Source organism: Psammomys obesus, unplaced genomic scaffold (genome assembly GCF_907164565.1).
Source record: "Psammomys obesus unplaced genomic scaffold, mPsaObe1.curated_primary_1811, whole genome shotgun sequence".
Taxonomy (NCBI): domain Eukaryota; kingdom Metazoa; phylum Chordata; class Mammalia; order Rodentia; family Muridae; genus Psammomys; species Psammomys obesus.
Window position 1 is genome coordinate 1,079,011 of NW_026590486.1, and position 18,288 is coordinate 1,097,298.

An 18,288-nucleotide genomic window follows, 5' to 3' on the forward strand; every position below is an offset into this window, starting at 1 on the left:
TTCCTTCCTTCCTTCCTTCCTTCCTTCCTTCCTTCCTTCCTTCCTTCCTTCTTTCCTTCCTTCCTTCTGTGTTTGTTTTTCGAGAGAGGGTTTCTCTGTGCAGCTGTGGCTGCCCTGTAACTTGCTCTGTAGACCAGGCTGGCCTCAGAGATCCACCTGGCTCTGCCTCCCACCACTGCTGACTCAGTACCAGTTTTCTTAGTTCTTCTTCTAATTCCTGTGATAAAAACACCCCATCAATGCAGCTTAAGGGAGAAAGGGGCTCTTGTGGCACACAGTGTGAGGATGCAGTTCATCACAGTGCGAAGTCACTGGCAGCAGGAGCTTAGTTTGTTTTCTCATTATTGTGACCATACACCTGGTAAGAAGCAACTCAAGGAGGAGAAGTTTATTCTGGCTAACAGTTATAGTTCAACAGGATACAGTAGCTCATAGCAGGGAAGACTCCTAAGAACAGGAGGCCAGCTAGTCACATCCCATCCAAAATCACAAAGTGAGAGTGAACAGAAAATAGGCTCTACTACAAAATCTCAAGGCTTGCCCTTAGCAGCTCACTTCCCCCAGAGAGACTCTACCTTCAAAAGGGTCCACAACCCTCCCTGTGCTACCATCTTTGACCAAGTGAACACAGGTGACTACAGCGGGACATTTCACATTCAAACTTCAACACAGCTGATATACACTTCCGGTGCTAAGTAGCCTAGCCTTCCCTGGGACAACATACTATCTCCTTAAAGTGTGGGCCAAAACAAAACTGTCCTCCCTCATGATGCTTCCTGTCACACAGATGCTCACAGTAACAAGAAAAGTAATAATAATAACTCATCTCTAAAATGCTATTGCCCTCAAAATGTTCAGCTCTGGGTGTTAAAACACTGTTCTCCATTCCTCTCTCACTCCACTCTAGGGGGTCACCATTAGTACACTCTCTAGTGGTCCATAAATTTGAACTGGTCTGGGAACCTCATGTAAAGGGCATCACACAGGACTGTCCTTTCAGGACAGGCGTATTTCACTTAGCAGAATGTCCTCAAGATTCATTTATGTTATAATGCATCATTATTTAAGGGCAGAATGATAGCTATCTGCTAACATGGGATCTAGAATATCCTCCAGGGGCCACGTGCTCAAGGCTTAGTTCCTAGCTTGTGGCACAGCTGGGGATGGCAGGACCTGTAACACCCAGGGCTAGCAGACAGTCTTAGGTCATTCAGGCCATGTACTTGAAGGAGAATGTGGAACTCTGAGTCCTTCCTTTTTCTACCTTTTTCTTCCTAGCTCCTGCTTGAGGTAAGTGTAAGGATACTTCCAAAATCAAGAGTCAAAGTAAACTTTTTCTTATTAATTCATCACAGGTATTTGTTACAGTAACAGAAAACTCAGCATACCGTCACTCCTCCTATCTGTTGGTTCTGTGAATAATGCCTTTATAACCAAAAATGCAAAATCTCTTGATTCCCTGCTGTCAATTCTTTCAGTTATGGCCAGAATATTTCAGGTCTTTGCATAATCCAAGAAGTCGAACTGCTGGGTCAAATGGTATTTCTATACTTAACACTTTGAAGAACAAGCATACTATTTTCCAAAGCAGCTATATCAATTTACTTACCTGCTAGCACCACATAAGAGTTTTAAATTCTCCAATTCCCTACCAATACTTGTTCTATATTTCCTCATTGACAGTTATTCTTATAAGGCAGAATTTTATTGTGCTCTTGATTTTAAAAAGGGAAAACTGTAAAAGATCAACCAGTTCTTCCTGGTCTACAGTATCCTGCTTAGAGTTCAGTAACTAATCATGAAACACCATCAGCCAGTTCTGTATAACCAATTTTTCTGAGCCTGGTCTCCAGGCAGCTCTGGTCCCTCTACATACAATGATCAAACAAGTCTTTTGAAGAACACACATGCAAAGCCAGGGATATAGCTCAACTGATAGAGTGCTTGCCTAGCATGCATAAAACCTCAATTTCATCTCCCAACACTGCTTACACTGGGCATTATAGTGAATATTTGTAATCCTAGTCTTTGGAAAGTAGAGGCAGGAGGAGTAGAAGTTCAAGGTTATCCTCAGCTACCAGTCGAAGGCTAGCCTGGGATGATAACCTGTCTCAAAAACAAACAAAAAGCCCATACTGAATATGTATGAACTTTTTCCTTGTCATCATTCCCTTAAACCATAAAGTGTAACAGCTATTTATATAACATTTACTTTAAGTTTTGTAAGTCATTAACAGATTATTAAAAGTATAAATATACAGTATAAAATATGAATAGAGGATGTCATCAGTTATATGCAAATACCATATCATATAAAGCAAGGCAGTTGAACATATGCAGTTGTGGTCTCTTCTGAGGTCCTCAACAAATGCCCTGTGAAATATATTATGAGTAAGAGCTCCTGCCCAAGTCTCACTCACATGTCATTCAAAGGCACAATAAAGAAGCTAGGTAGTTGAATCCTGAGCCTGTACTTCAGAAGACTCTCTCCGGGCCTCCAGTGAGTCCATTCCTTGAGAATGTCCTTTAAAGGTGACACTTAAAGCCACTAGGTCCCCAAACCTCTCCGTTGAAGAACTATAATTATAATTTAGCTTCCCTGAGCTTGAGCTTTCTAGAAATGCTACAACCTGTCAAATAAATAATAAATAAAGGTCAAATATTCTAGGTAAGCATAGTTAGTTCTACTATAAGAAACCATAAGGTTTAATCTCTCTTAACGTAAGAACTTGGCCTTCCAATTTTTTGTTTGTTTGTTTTTTGAGACAGGGTTTCTCTGTGTAGCCTTGGCTCTCCTAGATTTGATTTGTAGACCACGATGGCCTCAAATTCACAGAGATCTGCCTGTCTCTGCCTCCCCAAGTGCTGAGATTACAGGTGTGTGCCACTGTAGCTGGTGGCCATCCAATTCTCACCTATCACCTTTTTCTCTCCTCTTCCATTTCAGTTATTTGATAGTTATCAATTCTGTTGGTTGTTAAGCAGATATGGTAAAAAAAAGTTTATGGGAAGTTTGTTTTACTTTTTTTTTATGGGGTCTTGGAGTCTCAGCCTGGGATTATAGGCACATGCCATCATATTTGGCCTGAGAATAGATTTTAAAACTGTTCTAGCTTCAATATCTATAATAATATATAACATAAGAGTTTCAAAAAATCTGTTAAGGTAGATTTACTAATTAAAGCAAGACTGAATGCCTTCCACTACCATCTCAACCTATAGCAGCTGGTAGACAGTAAGAAAAGTTAAAAATTAATGAATATTGCATTTTTACTTTATTAATTTAAAGGCATAGTACGAACCCATGTGTGGTGGCACACACTTGTAATCCCAGCTACCCAGGATGTTGAGGCAGAAAGATCATGAGTTTGAGAGCAGCCTGGGCTACATAATAAGAGACTATTTTCTAAAGTAATACATACATACATACAATAAAATATATAGTATGTAGGTATATATAAAAGCATCCACGTATTTGGATTTTGGCTTTTTAAAATGTGCTTGCGATTAGACCCAGAACCTCAAAAACAATTAGTTAGTTAGGTTAGTTTTTTAATTTAGCAGTCCCCAGGAACACAAAAACTGAACTAAAATAACACATTTATTTTTGCTAAAAAATTGCTTTATCTTTATCTGTATTCATTTTTTTTTTCCTTTCCTCTAATGTCTTACATTTGATGGTGTGATTCCTTCTGGACATGAGGGTTTCTCAGATTTCATGGCCTTGATTAGAAGACCAGTCAGGTATTTTTGTACGATGTTCCTCAGCTGAGGTTTCTGTGTTTTGTGTCATGCTTATTTCAGAGTTATCTTGGAATCGCTGGATTTGCAAGAATACCACACAAGTACCCATCTCATTCAATCCTATAAAAGGCACATGTAGTTTTCAATTTTTAGTTACAACAAACACCTCTGCCCAAACTTGATGCCTGCCCAAACTGACAGACAGTCCCTAAGTGTGGCTGTCAGATGTGTACTAGATATGTTTGTACATTAACGACACATCTGTAGTCTTGGGAAATCACACTTGGTTTGACTTAGGTTTTACATTTGATTTGCAATGTTTTCATTTTGAAATTAATTTCTTTAAATAAACATTGCTGGGTTTGTACTTTCAAGATTGTCAGTTCTTTGTCTCTTTTCTGAAGGCTCTTGACTCCCTGGCCAGGTTAGTCAAACTTTCAAATGTGTTGTGGAATTGCAACTATTAAGTGTATTTACTTCCTATATGCTGGCTGCCGGGGGTCCTTATCCATAGAGCTCTTGATGTTGTGGCTCCAACCACAAGCCTTTCTTGGTCTCTGAAAGCAATGTTTACTTTCCCCTTCAAAGTATTCTGCCTCTTGTGTTCAGTGCCTGTCACAGGCCTCTCAACACAATGGCATGGCAGGGACAAAGAAGGGCTCTGTGCCTCATCCCATTTCTAGATCACTAAGAAGTAGTGTCTGGTGACCTGTCGACCCAGGGCACGCTCAGCAGGCCCATTTGCACGCCTGTTTTACGTTTTCTTCACGCTTCAGATGGTTGAAATATCAACCAGAGGTAACTCAACTAAGGACCCCAGGGCAAAAGCCGCTGGGAAGAACAGACCTTGCGCTGAAGGTGAGAGTGGGCACCTCAGTGGCGCCTGCACATCCTGCGGGCCCACCACACACCCTTACTTCCTCGAACCACCAAGTGCTCTCCCAAGTGCACCCCAGGCCCAGTCCATGGCAAAGGCAGGCCTGGCTCCACCCACCTCTGGATCCTAAGAAAAGGAAGCCCTGCAAGACAGGAGGGGAGTGCGGGCCTCTGGGCAGCAGGACTCCAAGCTGAGCACCTGTCAGGATGCTCCGCCACGGGGTAGGGATTGCAGGACTGGATGGGTATAGGAACAGGACAAGAAGTCCGGTGAAGGGCTCCTGAATGAGTGCAGAAGGCCTCCCTGGCCGCCGAAAGAGAGACCGCTTGGGACGCGGAGGTGATGCCTGCTGGGTTGCCGGGAATGGGGAGCCCGCCCGTGTGATGAGCACAGGCTCCCGCAGCCGCGTGGCGCGGACCCCGGCCCGGCCTCGGCCCGCCCTACCTCGCCTCTTAGCGCGCACAATGCCCTTCTTCTGCAGCACGAACGTGGACCCGTTCACTAGGCTGGATACCACAGCCACGCCCAGGCCGAGCGACACGGCGGCGGGGCTCGGGCCGCGCGCCCCCTCCCCGGCCGCCGCAGCCGCCGCCGCAGTCCCCATGCCGCCCGCGCCGCCCTCCGCTGCGCGTGCGCGCGACGCGCCCCACCGGCTAGCAGAGGAGCCGCGCGGGGCGGGGCGGGGCCAGAGCCAGAGCCAGAGCCTGAGTCTAGGGGTCGGGCTTTCGGAGCAAGGCGCGCGTGGGAGCGGGGTTAGCGGACGTGGGAAGCATGCTGCGGGGACAGAAGGCAGAGAGTTCTGTGTGGAAGCTGAGAGATAATTCAGTAGAGTGCGCTGACGCCTGGGGCAGGAAGAAGTCCTGCCCAAAGACTTCTAGGGCCTCGGGCAGAGACTCCCAGACCTGCACAGGTCCTCTAGGAACTCATTTCTGTGCTAGAAAAAAAGATGCATTCTTCTCGCTGCTCGGCTCCCTGAGAAGTCCGCTGCCTTCTCTTTGGATCACTGCCTTGTGATCATAGTATTGTTATTTCATTTTAATTCTTAATAAAGTATATCAAGATTATAGGAGAAAGTTATTTGACTCACTTCTACAACTCTCACCTAAGTATTGTGGGCGTTTCCCACGTGTTCAAAGGCAATGCACAATTTTTCTCTTTCATTGAGTGTTACATAGAAATCTGTTTCCATGTTCTCACACAATTACTGTTTTATTACCTGTGTAATGTCCATGAAAATAAAATGTATCAAACCATTCAGCTGTTTGTTGGTTGTTAAGTTGCTTCAAATGTATTTCCCTTCCCTCCTATTTTAAATTAAACTTTAATGAAAACCTCTTTTCTCAGTACTGGGAATTAAACTCAGGACCTTGCATATGAAAACTTTATTCGTTATTAAAGATGTATGTCTTTTTGAAACTCTATAAAACAGCATTATTCTGAAGCAATATAAAATTAAACTATTTATGCATCAGAACTACTGAATTATTACCCTGGCCATCGTGGTGGACACCTTTACTCCCAGCATCCGGGAGCCAGACTGATTTTTGTGAGTTCGAGGTCAGCCTGATGTATTAGAGTGAGCCCAACAACAGCTAGGACTACACAGAGAAACCCTGTCTTGAAAACAAACAAACAAACAAACAAAAAACTGCTGAATGAGTCTATCAGGTTGTGTCCTTCCAGATGATAAAAGTTGCTATTTTTGTGGCGAGGCACAATGAAACCACTGAACCAGGGTATGAAAGTCAGTGGGAGGGTACAAACTGCCAGGCTGACTCAGAGACCAGAGAACAGCACCCTGCCAAATAAGCTTTGTCAGTTGTATTGGGAAGAGGCCGGCCACAGCAGCCTGGGAGTTAGTGTAGGCGCTTTTGATCTGTTGCAGGCTTCACTGATCAGAAACCAGACAACTTTTCCCTGAGGTGGTTCGGGGACGAGAAAGGAAATTTCTGACAAACAGAAATTGAAGAATGCTGGGTTTAGGTTTCTGTTTACTCAGTAATAATTCTTCTGTTTACCTGTTAAGAATCTGGCATGGGAGTATTCCCAATGCAGAGGCAGGCACATCTCTGTGAGTTCAAGGCCAGCCTGGTCTACAGAGCAAGTTTCAGGACAGCAGAGCTACACAGAGAAATCCTGTCTCAAAAAAAAAAAAAAAAGCTTGGAAGGCTGGCGAACATGATGGAGATCAAACACCCTGGGAGCTCATTTCAGGGAGCTAGTTCAACTTTAATTCTTGAGAACAAAGTCTATATACCCCTTAGGGAGCAGGGGTGGAGGAGCTTAAGAATAGGTGTACCAGTGTACATAATTGGTTAAAACTAGGCACTTTTTGGACGCTTGATTTGCATTAAACAGCAGGCTCCTATCATATGAATGGGAACACAGTACCTAATTATCCTATAGGTGCAGGGAGGGCAGAGCTAGCAGGGAACTGTGTCAAAGGCCATATATCAAACGTGGTTAGAGGCATCTATGTCTAGAGACATAGATGAAGTCAGGCAGAGAGCAGGAGGCCTGCACCTTAACACCCAGCTCAGAATGGCTATCTGGACTGGGAGGACTGCAACCTCAAACAGCAGGGTTCTTCCAATAGCTCAGTATCAGAGTATTTATCTAGGCTCTAGCCTAGATAGATAAATAGATAAATAGTATTTATCTATTCCTAGCACTGAAAAAAAATAGCATTTGAAATAAGCAATAACTTTCACGATTAATTTCAGCAAAAGGAGGTAGAACAGCAGGAAGTGACGTGTGGTAGTTTGAGTGAGAATATTCCCTCTAGGCTCATATGTTCAAGTATGTGATATGTGGTCTCCTTGGTAGAAAAGTTTGGGATTAGGGGGTGTGTCACTGGGAGTGGGCTTTGAGGTTTCAAAAGGCTTGAGCCATTCCCAGTTAGCTTTTTCTGCATCCTGCTTGTGTTATCAAGATTCAGCTGTTCCTGCCACCATGCCTTTTTTCTGAAATCATGAAACCTAACCCTCTGAAATCATAAGCCCAGTTAAACACTTAAGTTGTCATGGTCATCATTACGTTTTGTCATAGCAATAGAAAAGTAACTAAGACATTGTTTTAAAAAAAATTGTTGCCAAGGAGTGGTGGCATTCGTCTTTAATCCCAGCCCCTGAGGAGGCAGAGGCAGATGATCTCTGAGTTTAAGGCCAGTCTGGTATACAATGGGAGACCAGGACAGTCAGAGATATACAGAGAAACCCTGTCTTGAAAAACCAAAACAAATAAATACATAAATACATAAATGAATACATAAATTGGAGGAACCTTTGAAGTTATTTCTTGTTCTAGCACCTTGCTCTGCTTATTGTTATTTAAAATGTATACATGACAACCAATCACCATCCTGTGTAGTTCCTATTAATTAATGTAGTTATAATAATCTATTTCCTGTAATCTCCTTAGCATTTTATTGGGTAGTGTTTTTTTTTTTTCACCAGACCTGTTTAAGTCTATTTTGAAAACTTTTTCTGTACAATGCAAGAAAAGTAGATAGTTTTTCCCTATCAAAGGGGGTGAGTGATTCAGTGCCTTGGATGTAAAAAACAGGATTACAAATGACCTTGACCAACTGTTACCCATCAGCACAGAAAGGAATGTCTGTACAGACAGCCCATCTCCCAAGGAAGTCATCTTGGACGAACAATTTCAGGAAGGACACGCTGCAAGAGAGAAATATGGGCCATGGCTGCAACAATTTGTTCATTCACAAGCGCCTCAGCCTGCAACTATACAAATTTATAATTAGCTTTTTTCCTCCGAAGACTTGTCAGTTTCCCACAGGAAAGAGGCTGTCCCTTTCTGTGTGTTTTTTATCTTAGCCATTCTGATCCATGTAAAATGGAATCTCAGAGTCATTTTGATTTGCGTTTCCCTGATGATTAAGGACGTTAAGCATTTCTTTAAGTTTTTCTCTGCCATTTGATATTTTTCTCTTGAGAATTCTCTGTTTAGCTCTGTAACCCATTTTTAATTGGATTATTCGGTTTGTTAGTGTTTAATTTCTTAAGTTCTTTATATATTCTGGATATTAGCCTCTGTCAGATGTACGGTTGGTGAAGATCTTTCCCCAGTCTGTAGGTTGTTATCTTGTTCTGTGGACAGTGTTCTTTGCTTTACAGAAGCTTTTCAGTTTCATGAGGTTCCATTTATTCATTGTTGATCTTAGAGCCTGTGCTGTTGGTGTTCTCTTCAGGAAGTTGTCTCCTGTGCTGAGTTCAAGGCTCTTCCCCACTTTTTCTTCTAGCAGATTTAGTGTTTCTGGTTTTATGTTGAGGTCTTTGATCCACTTGAATTTTAATTTTGTGCAGGATGATAAATACTGAACTAGAAAAGATCATCCATCCTGAGTGAGGTAACCCAGAAGCAGAAAGACATGCATGGTATATATTCACTTATAAGCAGATATTAGCTATATTAAATAGGATAAGCATACTACAATCTACAGACCTAAAGAAGCTAAGCTACACTATAAAGAAGACTCTAGGGGGGTTGCTTAATTCTCATTCAGAATGGCAAACAGGTTAGATACTGGAAGTGGCAGAAGAGAGGGAACAGGATGGGAGCCTACCATAGATGTCTTCTGAAAGACTCCACCCAACAGGGGATTGAAGAAGGTGCAGAGACTGACAGGCAAACTTTGGGCAGAGGGCAGGGAGTCTTATGGAAGAAAGGAAGGGTAGATAGAAGGACCTGGAGGGGACAGGAGTATAAAAAATGAAATAAAAAAAGAAGGAAAAAGAACCATAGAGAGTAAAAGGAAGTCAGGAGGAAGGATAGAGGATGCACAGGAAGTGGAAGGGAGGGGCATTCAGTTTGAGGTTTTTGTTTGTTTGTTTTTTGAGATGGTGTGGGGAAGAAGCATTCCCCATTATGGGACTGGGAAAGGAGCATCCTGCCTTCTGTGACATCAACTAAAAAGGAAGGTCAACTGGGAGATTTCTCTGCCCCTCTGACCTAGGAGGCTTTTACCCTAGTTTCTGGCTCCCTAATCTTTATTGGTAAAATCAACCAATTGATATTTTGTTAAAAACAACATTTGGTGCTCAATGTTGTATGGCCATGACTATACAGACAGAGAAATCATGTCAGCTTCGGAGAAATGAGAAGCCATCAGATTTACAAGGCACCTGGGAAATCCTCAAGGAGAGTTGGGATGGTAAATACCATAATACAAAGTGTTAGAACCCTATATAGTGCTACTTTAGATGACTTGAAAATAGAAGCAGGAAATGAAAAGATAAATGACTTAACTGAGATTGGCATTATGTTGTATTTTACTATCCATCTGGTAATTTATATTTTATCCTTTAGAGCCATAGTGGATTTTTTTGTGCCAAATATGAAAAGTGGATTCATAAGATACAAGTCTCAGAAAGATTTATAAATTAAAATAAGAAAAATATCAGTCACAGACAGAGAAATTTAGGCAAGAAACTACCACACCACTGCATGATGAAACTGAATAGGGGTTGTTAGAAAATCAACCTTATGACAGGAGAGTGGCACATGCCTGTAATCCCAGCACTCTGGGAGACAGAGGCAGGTGGACTTCTGTGGATTTGAGGCCACAATGATCTACAAAGCGAGTCTAGGACAGCCAAGGCTACACAGAGAAATCCTGTCTCAAACAAACAAACAAACAAACAAAAGAGCAAAGAAAACCAATCCTTACTTTATCCAGTTACTATACAAGACCTTCCAGGAGAGAATACACACCCACTAAAGTTATGAAGAAGTTAAATAGACTCCTATAGACATATTAGATTTGAAAAGAGTTTAGGAAGTGATTGTTTCATGTCATATGCATTCAAGCTATGTGAAGCAGATATTAAATTCATGGCAACTCACAGCAGATTTATCCCCCCAAACTGGAAAGATTTAACAACGCTGGTCCTCATTTACAATGGCGAACACAGTGGAAAGAGGAAGCTAGGGCCATAGAACAATGACATAGGGCTAGAGTTATTACTGTTTTCCAATAATCAGATGCTAGGCACACCTATTGAACTGTGAGGACCAACAGAATGGTCATAACATTTGACTAACACATGGTTTACTGATGGTTCATCAACCACTGATGGAACCAAAATGAATGGAAATGGCGGCCTATAGACCAGGGGATGGAAAGGCCAATACTGAAAAAGGAGCCACAAAATCAGTACAGCACTATTGGCTATAAGACAAGCAACTAGAAAAGCAAAAGGAAAAATTTCCATCTTCTCCAATACCTGGTGAGTGTATAATGGTATTGCTATATGGTCTTCAAAAAAGAATACCACTAACTGGCAGATAAACCACAAAGATATCTGGTCATGGGAGGCATGAATAGAAATAGTAAATCCTAGTAAAACTTAGCAAAGACATCAAATTCTATGTAGTTCATACAGGCAAGACAGAAATAATGAAATAGTGAAAACAGTGAAATAGTGGACATATTGGCATCATGTTTAATTAAGACTAAATATTAAAATTTTTCATGGAATAAATTCAGAATAAATTAGCAAGAACAATAAATTAGACACTTGAAAAACTTGAAAGCTTAACACTAACACTAAAAAATGAGGGGAAATGGAGAACCAAATTAAACCAGGACAACCCTATAATTACTATAAGGAGTCTATAACCAGGCAGTGGTTCACACTTTTTATCTCAGCTCTAGGGAGGAACACACTTTTAATCCCAATACTTGGGAGGCAGAGGCAAGCACATAAGAATTACAGTGATTTAAATTTAAAAGCCAATTGTAAAAGGCAAGCTGAAATTCAAAGTGAATGTCCTTTGTGATCTAAAAATAAATACACTTAAACCTTGAATTTATATATAAAGAGAAAGGGGAATATAGGTATATTTAGTATCTACACATACTAAAGTATATTTAGTTGCAAATTTTCAAAAGATTTTTTAAAATTTCAATTGAAATAATACCATGTTTTTTTGTTTTTTGTTGTTGTTATTATTGCCAAAATCATTTTGCTTTAAGATAAAACCCACCAAAAAAGAAATCCCACCCTCCAGAGTTAGGATTGGGACAGGGTTTTGTTTTTATCTTTCCAGAAGAATAAAAGTATCCAACCAAGGAATCCGAGTCTACTGGACAAATGAAACATTTGAAGAAAAATGACGAATCAGCCAGACAAAATGTACCAAGAAAAAGAGTAAACTGCCAAGTGGTACCGCTGCCTTCTACATATGTAAGTGGCAAATGGTCTTTATGTGGTTCCAATTTAATTAAAAATTAAAACTGGCTTTGGGGTTGGAGCATGGCTCTCTCCTTCTCAAAACCTGTGTATGCATGTTAAATGAAAATCCAAAATCTCTCTCATATCAGAGGACCCACCTAGTATGGGACAGAGGAAAACAAAAAATAACGAACTATTCTATTGCCACTAGTCTCATAATTTTTTGGTTTTCATTTGACTCTTTAAAAGTTTTCTTAAGGATAAATATTATCTCAAAATCTATAAGATTATTATGCATTTATAAACTTTCTGTTGTGATACTAGCAGCCATACAGAGTACTAACTAATTCTAGAAATAAGCTTCATCTATCCTGTACGTGTTTTAATGTTTGAGTCTGAAGCAGGTAACTAGGAACAAAGTTTATGTGCCTCGGATATACTTAATAGGTTGTAGTCCTGAAAGCTTGATTATTGTAAACAGGATCAAATAAAGTCAACCATAGGTCAAGAGGCAGACCGAACAACCAGTTGACAGGGAGTAAACATAGGAAAAAGAATCATGGAGAGTAAGAGGAAGTCAGCAGACTGATAGAAACACAGGAAGTAGACAGGAGGGACATGATGTTTGAGGGTTTTTTGAGACTGTGTGGAAAAGGGCAGCTTCCTTTTGGGACATTGGCTCAGGAGGAAGGTCAGCTGGGTGCTTTCTCTGTTTGTCTGAGCTAGCAGGCTTTCACCCTAACATCCGGCTCCAGAATCTTTATTGGTAAAATCAACCAATGAAGATTTTGTTAAAAACAACAGCTATGTGCACTAAGAAAAACAAAGTACCATCTGGGGAAGTCAGATTCTGGTCTCTTTCTGCCTTTTCTTTATGCTGCTGTAGAAATCTAATAGTTAGGGATTTTCTTGTTGTTTCTTTCTAAATATTTATTTATTTACTTACGTGTTTATTTATTTTTATCAAAAGTAGTTAGCCCCACAAGAACTCGTATTTCCTGAACTGTTCTCTTCCCTTTTGAGCTGATTAGTCAATTGAGTCAGTGAGATTGCTTGAGCAGGTATGGCCTCCACACACTCATGAGTTTGAATGCTTGGCCCACAGGGAGGTCACTATTAGGAGGTGTGTCTTTAGTAAAGTAGGTGTGGCCTTGTTGGAGGAAGTGTGTCACTGTGCAGGCAGACTTTGAGGTCTCATGTGTTTAACTTACACACACTGTGGAACAGTCTTCTGCTGCCTGTGGATGGAGATGTAGAACTCTTAGCTCCTTCTCTAGCATCATGTCTGTCTGAATGCTGCCAAGTTTCCTGCCATGACAATAGTGTACTAAACCTCTGAAACTGTAAAGTAGCCCCAATGAAATGATTTCTGTGTGTTTTTTTTTTAAATAGGAGTTGCTGTAGTCATGGTGACTCTTCACAGCAATAAAACCCAAACTACAACAGAGTGTAAAGTTCTGCTCCAACAAGTTGAATGAGCCAAAATCACCATCTTTAAAACACAGATAAAACAGAGAAACCTCTTGAGCATGAAGTTCAAATTCTGATGCATGCTTTTTACAAAAAGGATTTCCTTGTCAAGCTACTTTCATTTGGTTTGTGTGTTCCTTTATGGAACATTAGAATTATTTGTTTTTAATGGGCAAGAAGGATTGTGTTTCTACTGGAGGGTTATTCTCATTTTGGCTTAAATAAACTGTTCTTAAATTCAATATGCTTTGTGCTGGGGAGATGGCTCAGAGGTTAAGAGCACTGGTTGTTTTTCTAGAGGTCCTGAGTTCAATTCCCAGCAACAACATGATGGCTCACAACCATCTATAATGATATCTGGTGCCTTCTTCTGGCATGCAGGCATACATGCAGGCAGAATACTGTATACATAACAAATTTTTAAAAAATCGATGTTTCAACTTGCCTCTTAGAGTGACATTTTCTAAAACATGTGCCTAAAATTAAAGTCAGTAAAAACATAATGTTGCGAGTTATATGTCTGTTAAGTCTGTTTCAATGTTAGATAACATCATTTGACTCCTTGGGAAGAGAAAAAAAAAGACATAATATCACTTCCTAGCTCACTGTCCTTCTTACTTAAGTTTCTATTGCTAGAAAAAAACAACATGACCAAAAACAACTTGGGGAGGAAATGTTTAATTTCAGTTTACAGTTTGTAATCCGTCACCCAGGGAAGGCAGGAGCAGGCACTAAAGGTAGGAGCTGAAGCAGAAGCCACAGAGAAGTACTGCTTACTGATTTCCTATCTGTGTCTTGCTCAGCCTTCTTTCTTATAGCACCTAGGCCACAGCCTAGGGTTTGTATGGGTCACAGTAAACTGGCCCCTCCTATGGCAATCATCAATCAAGAAAACACACCACAACACTGCCCAGAGGCCAGTCATTTGGGGCATTTTCTCAGTTGAGATTTCCTCTTCTATAATGGGCTTCTTTTTATCTTGACACACAAACACATCACTATTCAACTAAAAACTTTATTTTCTCATTTGTATCCATGATGGCTTGTTAATATTATTGTCACAGTATCACATATTCTAACACTGAAAAGTCTGAGATCTTTAAAGTTTCATACTTTCTTATTCCAAGAGGGAAGAGCCAGAGCAGCATAGTCACAATCAGATCAAAGCAAAACTAAAGTGCAACGGTGTAAAGCTCAGACTCACTCACAATCTTCTGAGTTTCTCCAAAGGGTTGATATGAACATTCACAGCACGTACTGCTCATCTCCTAAGTTTAAACAGGACCAGCCATTGGTTGGCCACTCCCACAAATTCTGTGCCACCATTACCCCAGCACATTTTGACAGGCAGGACAAATTGAAGGTCAAAGGGTTTGTGGTTAGAATGATGTCTCAGTCACACCACTGGAAGCCTTGCCTAGTAACAGAAGATGGCTGCCTCAGGCCCTGTACCCTCCATTACTAAGAGGAGTGAAATCTATTCTATTTCCCCTTCTCAGGAAGATCCATGCATCCCCTGTTGAGCTGTCTTTATTACTTAACCTCTCTGGGTCTGTGGATTTCAGCGTGGTTATCCTTTCCTTTACAGCTAATATCAACTTATAAGTGAATACATACCATGTTTGTCATTATGGCTCTGGGTTACCTCACTCGGGATGATTTTTTTCTAGATCTTTCCATTTGCCTGCAAATTTCATGATGCTATTTTTTTTTTTAACAACTGAGTAATACTCCATTGTGTAAATGCACCACATTGTATTTATCTATTCTTTAGATGAAGAACATCTAGGTTGTTCTTAGTTTCTGGCTATTAAAATAAAGCTGCTATGAACATAGTTGAGCAAGTGTTTTGAGGTAGGATGGGACATCTTTTGGGTATATGTCCAGGAGTGTTTTCTAATGTACTAATGTTACTGAATTTGGTTTTATGTATCTTATGTTATACCTTTGCTTTTATTTTTTTTCACTGATTTATTTTTATGCATGTATGTCTATATGAGGGTGGCAGATCCCTTGGAACTGGAGCTACAGATAATCGTGAGCTGCCTTCTGGGTGCGGACTTGAACCCAGGTCCTCTAGAAGAACAGTCAGTGTCGAGCCATCTCTCCAACTCCATGCAGGTTTACTTTTCTAATTAACTACATTATCTCAGTTGAAATATTTGCAATGTTTAAGTAGTAATGTTGACTATGTAATTCATGAAATAATTCCTCTTGGGTCTGAAGAGATGGCTCAGCAATCAATAACCTTATTCTTGCAGAGGACCCAGGTTCAGTTCCCTACACTTACCTGCTGGCTTACTTCCACCAGTAACTAGTTTCAGGGAATTCAATACCTTCTTTTGACATCCATGGGCTCTTGATTACATGTGGTACACATAAACTCACACTCACACACAAACACACGCAGTACAAACAAACAGATGTTTTTAAAAGACAAACAAGAAGAAAATAATTACTCAGACCAGGGCTTCTGGGTCCCTGGTGTAAGCCCTATATTAGTCCCTCAGTAGGATATTATTAACCAGGAGAACAACTACGGCTGTTTTGCTATTAGCGCAACAGTGTCCACTTGACTTCAGTAAGTATTGGAGTATAAACAATCAAGGACATTACAGAGAGCACTCGAATTGTAGTTAATAAAATTAGGAGTGGGAGAGAAGCAGAGTGAATAAGGATTAAATATCAGATTGACTTTAAAGGAAAAAAATCAAGGTAAGTAAATAGCTAAGAGAGGAAAGTTGTACTGTTTTGGTACACAGATTTTAGAGTTTGCTAAAGCTGTGCAAGGTTATAATTAATAAGTAAAAAGAAAAAAGGAGTAAAAAGAGGAGGGAATAATGATGAGGAAAAGAAGAAAACATGTAAGAATAAGAGGGGGATATTGATATATGGATGATGCATACAGTACAGAATCCCTTATAGTAAATCAGGTGGAGAAAAATAACAGTTCTAAAACCCAACTGAGAACTATAGAAACAAAAGCAAAAAAAAAAAAAAAAAAAAAAAAAAAAAAAAAAAAAAAAAAAAAAAAGAAAAGAAAAGAAAAAATCACCATGAGACATATATTCAAGATCGCAGATTAAATAACAGAAAATAAATAGAAAGAAAGAAAGGACAGAAAGAGCAAGGAAAGCATGAATTTCTGGAATAGGTGGGCTAAGCTGAAAGGCTAAGTAAGTTCTCACATTCTTGTTTTAGTCTTGTGTTGGCCTTATGTAGGCAATCACTGCACAATGAGTTCTTGAGTGCCAGAGCCATGCCATAAGACAGCCTTCCACAGCCATTTCTTTTTTCACAATGTTTTCCAAGCCTTGGATTCGTGTGTGCGTGCGTGTGTGTAGTATGAATGTCTTCTTTAAGGCTTAACACTCAACACTCACTTTTTCTCAGCACGTTGACAAGCCATAAGTCTGTGCCATGGAAGAATGCTGCTTTCTGTTGGCTTGCTCATCATAGATGGCTCAGCATGCTTTCTTATACAACCCAGTCAGAATGGTTATTATCAAGGGAAAAAGTGACAATAAATGCTGGTGAGAATGTGGAAACGGGGGGAAGCTTACCACTGTTAGTGGGATTTTATATCAGTGGAGTCACTATGAAAATGTGGAGGTTTCTCAAAAGACTAAAAATAGAACTATCGTATACTCCAGGTATAACCTAACCTGGGATCACCTGCCCAGGGATGAGAGATGATCCCTCCACATCAGTCATAGACTCTCTACACACAGGTTCTCCCCTCTTTCCCATGTTCCCTCAGAGAGCTTGGAAGCTTTGGTCAGGCTTGGAGAAGGGAGACCAGGTGGCTTGCTATGAGTAGGTATGACATCACTTATGACATGTAGTCCTTGGGCAGTTGCTTTTCTAACTGGCTAAAAGCACCGCACAAAATTAATACCAAGGTTTAAAATCAAGATAATTTTTTTCTTTCTTTAGTTTTTCCAGGCAGGGTTTCTCTGTTTAGCCCTGACTAAGATGGAACTACTCTGTAAACCAGGCTAGTCTGACCTCGAGAGAGATCCACCTGCCTCAAGTGCTGGAATTATAGGTGTGCACTACCACGCCCAGCTTGAATTAACTACTTTTAATGCGTCATCTTCTGGTTTTAAATTCCAGTTAAAACAGAGGGTCAGAGGTCACCCATTCTGTTCTCAGATGTGACAAGATGGCACAAAGGTCAAAGTATTTCTCCATGTGCTCTAGGGCAACAGTGCCACCTATGGGCCTAGGGCAACTACCTCATTACTTCTCTTTTTATGGATTCTAGGAGTTGAAGGGAGATAACAAGGTGATCCAGATGACATTGCTTGATACAGTTACAATCTGTACGGTAAGACATATGAGCTCATCTTTCTTTGGTTGAGACCTTGAACTCCTTACTCTACTTACTTTCTCTGTTTCTTTGCTTTGCTGTTTTGGACCTACACACGGCAAGGTAATTTCTCCTCCTTTAGCCAAGCTAACCTAACCCAAGTGTTTGGTTAGTAATGTCATCGAGATGGCAATAGCCATGTGACTTGACTTCTATCTTGGAGAGTGACATTAAGACACTGACAATCATGTTACTTCAATGGCATCTTGGTTAATGAAGACACATGACACGAACCAAAGTGGTGGCATCAATAAAATGTCTCAGTAGCACCGAGCCTTCCAGGGATGACTACACCCCTAGAAGGGCCTGCACTTCAAGCTTTCAATTACTTATCCAAATCCTCTTCTCACATCTCCTCTCCCCCCTTTGGTTTTTACCTTCCTGAATGCCCAAAGAAACCGTAGAAATGAGAGGTCCAAAGAGGACTCCAACGTGGCCTCTATTGCCAAGTGATGAAGCCAAAGGGTTTTAAATATCAGAGTTAGGAGGTATTCTGGACCCCCATGGTGATCGATCATATGTGTGTCTGTGTAATATATATATGTATGTATGTATGTATATATATATACATATATATATATGTGTATATATATATATATACTCACTTTAAAAAAAATCTTGACATGTTG

General features: G+C 40.5%; 1 protein-coding gene across 1 annotated transcript in view; it reads right to left on the bottom strand.

The window, feature by feature from the left end:
• Positions 1-5,225, bottom strand: part of Nipa1 (NIPA magnesium transporter 1) — a 49,671-nt gene extending 44,446 nt beyond the window's left edge. Inside the window, exon 1 of the mRNA XM_055607497.1 lies at positions 5,066-5,225. Coding sequence (XP_055463472.1) covers positions 5,066-5,225 — 160 coding nt within the window. The remainder of the gene's footprint in view (positions 1-5,065) is intronic.
• Positions 5,226-18,288: the final 13,063 nt, after the last annotated feature.